Source organism: Euwallacea similis, chromosome 29 (genome assembly GCF_039881205.1).
Source record: "Euwallacea similis isolate ESF13 chromosome 29, ESF131.1, whole genome shotgun sequence".
In the NCBI taxonomy this organism is placed as follows: domain Eukaryota; kingdom Metazoa; phylum Arthropoda; class Insecta; order Coleoptera; family Curculionidae; genus Euwallacea; species Euwallacea similis.
Window position 1 is genome coordinate 2,327,374 of NC_089637.1, and position 5,241 is coordinate 2,332,614.

The 5,241-nt window shown below is 32.9% G+C and overlaps 1 protein-coding gene across 1 annotated transcript; it reads left to right on the forward strand.

The window, feature by feature from the left end:
- Nucleotides 1–203: 203 nt before the first annotated feature.
- Nucleotides 204–1,830, forward strand: LOC136417591 (odorant receptor 10-like). The gene is made up of 8 exons (XM_066403351.1): nucleotides 204–209; nucleotides 289–648; nucleotides 700–849; nucleotides 957–1,198; nucleotides 1,253–1,352; nucleotides 1,406–1,510; nucleotides 1,565–1,720; nucleotides 1,786–1,830. The coding sequence occupies exons 1-8, from the start codon at nucleotides 204–206 to the stop codon at nucleotides 1,828–1,830; spliced, it is 1,164 nt and encodes a 387-aa protein (XP_066259448.1).
- Nucleotides 1,831–5,241: the final 3,411 nt, after the last annotated feature.

The window sequence follows — 5,241 nt, forward strand, 5'->3', positions numbered from 1 at the left end:
AATCTGCCTTACCTACCATATTGAGTATTTAAACTAACATTGAATTATCTTAAGACGCAAATAATGGACATGCTGTATACAATACAATATTATATCACATTTGTAATTTGCGTCGCAGTTTAGTTACCTCAATGCCGCATTTTGTTGGCAGCTATATATTTGCATCTGTCGAGTGATAGCTAGAGCTACAGCTACCGAAAAACATGATCGTAAGTTAACCTTCAAAATCCCGTTAATTGTAAAACATCTCTTTGAATATTAGTTCCCTATCCTAAAGATTTTTTCTAGATATACCCCAAATGCGAAAACTTGAGAATAGCCATAAAAGGGTGCTTTATGTTGGGGGTTTTGCCGTCAGAGTTCACGTTTCCTGAAAACAAGAAGATGCAAAGCGCTTATGACGTCTATTGCAACATAGTACTTGTTTCTTCTGCCATATTCATAGTCACGACATACATAGAACTATACTTGATCCTGAACGAAAATCCCATTAAAAAAGATTTGATGTCTTTGAATCTATGTATTACCTTGTTTTACACCGTTACTTTCTGTAGGCGATTGATAACACGAATAAGTCCCAGCTTCAAGAAAATGATAAAGACAATTATTGAAGATGAAATGAAGGGAGACCTTATTGATGATGAATTGGTAGAGTTAGTAATGGTTTAGTTTTCATCGTTTAATATTCCAAAATTCAAGATTCAAAAACTCGATAGAGAGAACATTGAAAACGCCAATTGGAACTGTAAGATCTATATTTACTTCATAATTATAGTGACTTTGATATACTTCACAAAACCTATTATAATTGGACCTATTGAAGAAACATATGGCAATGCGACCAAGATTGTAAGAAAATTGCCTATATCCTCTTGGTTTCCATTTGATGGACAAGAGCATTATAAGGTCCATTGAGTTACATGCTCTATGGACAAATAAAATATTATCAGTTTTAGATGGCGTATACTTTTCAATGTATAAGTGGTATAGTGGGAGCTAATTCTGTAATAGTCATCGATATCCTCATGATCAGTTTAATTCTCTATCCTTGTAGGCAGCTAAAAAAGTTAGATCACTTACTCAGGAATTTTCAGGATTTTAAAAGGAAATATCAAACTTTGAATGCCATTGAGGACGAGGAAACGGCTGTTTACTTATTTTTTAAACACCTCATTGTCAGACACGAGAATATTATTCAGTGAGTCACAAACACGTGTTATAACCCATTTTTAGGTAATTTCCACATTTTCAGATATGTTAACATCTACAATAAGAACATGACCTATCCTATGATGTTGGATTTTATTCAGAGCTCAATTCAAATTGCCACGTCTTTAACGCAAGTCTCAGGGGTTGGTAACTCTTCTTCTAGTCGAAATATTCTTTAAATTTATCTTTTAATTAGAACGAAATCACATTACTGTTAATTGCATCTATAAGTACGTTTTCAATAAGCATGCTGCTAAGGCTTTGTTTGTATTATTACTATGCTGATGAACTCTTGATCCTGGTAAGTACCTGTTATCAGGAATTCATAAAAGCCTCCGCTCTTATTCGATTTTAGAGTCAGCAATTGACTCATTCAATCTGGGAAAGTAATTGGCCAGACGAGACTCCTAAAATCAAATTCATGATTTTGATATTTATCATGAGAGTTCAGAAACCTCTTGCTTTCACTATTGGTCTATTTGGTGTGATGTCGATACAAGCCTTTATCTCTGTAAGTTTGCATCTACTGATTTCATTGATGTAACTACGGTCCCCATGGAAATCACTAATTTTTAGATACTTAAGGGTACATATTCATACGTGATGCTCATTATGACATAATAGATAAGGCAGTAGGGGTAGGTATAGGTTGAGACAGGACAGATCATCTCTAATACATGATAAATACGTTACTTACATGAATTTTCAAATCAAAAATAAATGTATGCATACCATGCATTAGATATCACTCAATTGTAATAGTGCTAATAGATGTTCTATCAAAGGACAATAAATGAACACGAAGATCAGTAGAAATTGACTTTACTCTAAGCATCGACAACATATCTTAATACCTCCCTATGTAATTTTAATAAGGCGAGAAAAACATAAAATAGATTGTAGCCATGTAAGTAAAATAACTTATTGCTCAGGGTTTTTCAAAACGTGTGTCCGCAAATGAAGGATTTGATTCCTTGGCTATTTGTAAGAAAAATGTCCGCATAAACATGGGTCCGTAAACGCATCGTTTTCAAGATACAGGGTGTTAAAAATAAAGTATTCCCCGTCTCCCGAGGATTACATTCATCGATTTTTATTTGTGGCGAATAATGGGAAACAAGATCTAGAAATCGAGATGAACTTTGTGCTAGAATAAGGCAAGCTTGTCAAGATATAAGCATCCTGGAACTTAGACGAGTCGCTAAACAAAATCGTAAAAGAATAAAAAAATGCATTCGAATAGATGGAAGACTAGTTAAAAGAGATCACATTTGAAAGTCAATTATTTACATTATCAAAATTATTGTTACAACCTTTTCCTAAATTTAATCAATTACCAAATATTGTTTTTCCATAAGAAGAAAATAATTATTCCTTTGTAAGCGCTATTTATTTTACTGAAATATTTTATTACATAAAATTGCCAACGCGTAAACTTTCCATGGCCCTCTCATTATTAAATTAAAAAATAAACTTGTAATAATTTTGTATAAAACCGAAACGATGAAAATATTAAAAAAGCGAATTTTGTCGTGAAAAGGTATATGGGGTTAAAATAACATTCTGAACGGCTTTTTTAAATAATTTTTTTCGTATCTTTAACGCGAAACAAAATATCGAGAATTAATCCTGCTTCTGAATTTGTAGTAAGCTGAGTTTACAATTCAGATGCTACATGAGTATCTTAAAAAATGTGACTCATCAACTTGTATGACTGAAAAAATTCAAATTTGCATTCCTTCTAATAACAAAAATATATGGGTGTCTTCATCTTGAATGCGACACACTGTAGAAAAACAAAAGCTAAGCAATTTTTATACAGCCTTGGCCAAAATTATTTGCCACCCCTCTCAATTCTTAGAAATTTTTTTTTTGACTCTAAGCAATTATTTTGTATTTTATTATTAATCGGTGCGATCGCCTGAATAACGTAAATAAAGCATCCCATCATAAACATGCGAGAACAAGTCGCGACACGATTACAGCTGTATAGTTTTCGAAGCGTTCTCGTACGCGAGAACTCAAAACTGCTGACACTCAATTTTATACGCGGCGTTTTTAAAAGGAGAGCGAGAGACTGTTCCCATTGATACTTCTTTACATATACAGTCGAACCTCCATAACTCGAATTTTTGAGGGACCGCAAAATAACTTCGACTTAAAAGGATTTCGAATTAAATAGAAAAGAGTGGATACTAAAATAAATAATATTTATTGCATTACACATACAAATATTTGATTTTAAAAAATATATAACATATTGGACTAAATAAAACATGTAAATCTATACATATGTATGTATTATAATTACACATTATGTGATCACTTTTTAAAGTGATCGGTTATTAACTTTTGGTGTACTGCGTTCTTCTCACAGTCTAACTCATAAAATATCTTTAGTTTATCAAGTAAAAAAAATATATCATCTGTCGTGTTTTCGTTCATGTTAAAAAAAAGTTGGAGTGTTTCAAATGAATTTGACGTTTCGTGAAAGGAAGGTTTTTTCCTGGGAATATCATCAATGTCGCTTTCATCGGATATTTCTTGATGCTCAGCCTGGTTGCTAATACTAGCAACAATTTCTTCATCTGTAGCAATCTCGCTGGTAATAAGATTATCATCAACATTTACAAACTCATCCATGGATGTCGGGTGATCTACGTTGCATAATTCTACACATCTATTAAACATACCTTCAATATTCGAAGTCATTTGTTGTTCCTGGGTTATTTTTTTCCTTACTTGTGCTAATGGAATTTCATCCTCTTGGTCATAAAAGTTGTGAATGCCAAAACCAGCTTTTCTAAAACAATTGTGAATTGTTGTCTGGGTGACGTCCACATTCCACACGTTGGCCACAATATTAATGCAATCGAGAAGATCAATCTTAGGAATGGAAGAATGACTTTCGAAACTGTCCAAAATTTTTTTCACAATCCTCTGTCTCTAATGGAGCTTGAAACAATTTATGATGCCTTGATCGAGAAGTTGTAATTTGGAAGTCATGTTCGGTGGAAAGAAAATTAACTTGATGGCTCTTAATTTGTGATTTAGCTGAGGATGCGCCGGACAGTTATCAATAATAAGTAAAACTTTTCCGTTTTGATGTAAAAAATATTTGTCCAATTCCAAAAGCCACGATTCGAACAGATCGGCAGTCATCCATGCGTTTTTATTACTTTTATAGGTAAGTGATAAACTTGTCACACCTCGAAAACATCGTGGTTTGGCACTTTTCCCTATGAATACAATTTTTAATTTCTCAGTACCAGTCATATTTGCGGCTAGCAAACAGGTAACCCTTTCCTTACTTAGTTTGCCTCCATAACACTTTTCGTTTTTGAAGGACAACGTTTTATCTGGTAAGCATTTAAAAAATAATCCAGTTTCGTGTGCGTTAAAGACGTCTTTCTCATCATATGGAGCTAAAAGAGCTGGCAAAGTTTCTTGGATCCAGGTATTATAATGCGCTTCATCAACAGCTGCACTTTCACCGCAAATCTTTTTCTGCACTATACCATATCTAAAATTAAAAAAAAGTACATAAACATTAAACAAAAATGAACCTATGGAGGTATAACTTACCTTTTTTTAAATTTTTCAAGCCGTCCTGAACTTGCTTTAAAACTTTTATCTCCTAATTGTTGTGCAAAATTTAAAGTTTTTTGTTGTAAAATTGGGTCTGATATGGGTAAATTCTGTTTTCTACCGGCTTCAAACCATTTTACTAAAGCAGTATTAACAGTTTTTCTAGGCCTATTTCGCTTGAAACTAGCTTGGTCATTAATTTCGACGCCAAATTGTAAAATGGACGATTTATTTTTAATAATAGTAGACAAAGTACTTTGCGGTATTTCATGCTCTTTAGCGATATTTTTTTTTTTAATTCCATTTTCCACTTTTTTTTAATTACTTTTTTTTTCTTTCAATCGTCAGACTTTTAAGTTTCTGCGGCGGCGATATTTTCCCACTAAATGGCACGTATACGAATTAACTGTATGTTGAACAAGGGCTTTTAAATTTAATACATTA

Excerpts from the sequence above, each read along its gene's own strand:
- LOC136417591 (XM_066403351.1), top strand. Across the intron at positions 1,353-1,405 it reads CTTTAACGCAAGTCTCAGGG|AACGAAATCACATTACTGTT; the intron begins GTTGGTAACTCT and ends TCTTTTAATTAG. Across the intron at positions 1,721-1,785 it reads CGATACAAGCCTTTATCTCT|ATACTTAAGGGTACATATTC; the intron begins GTAAGTTTGCAT and ends ACTAATTTTTAG.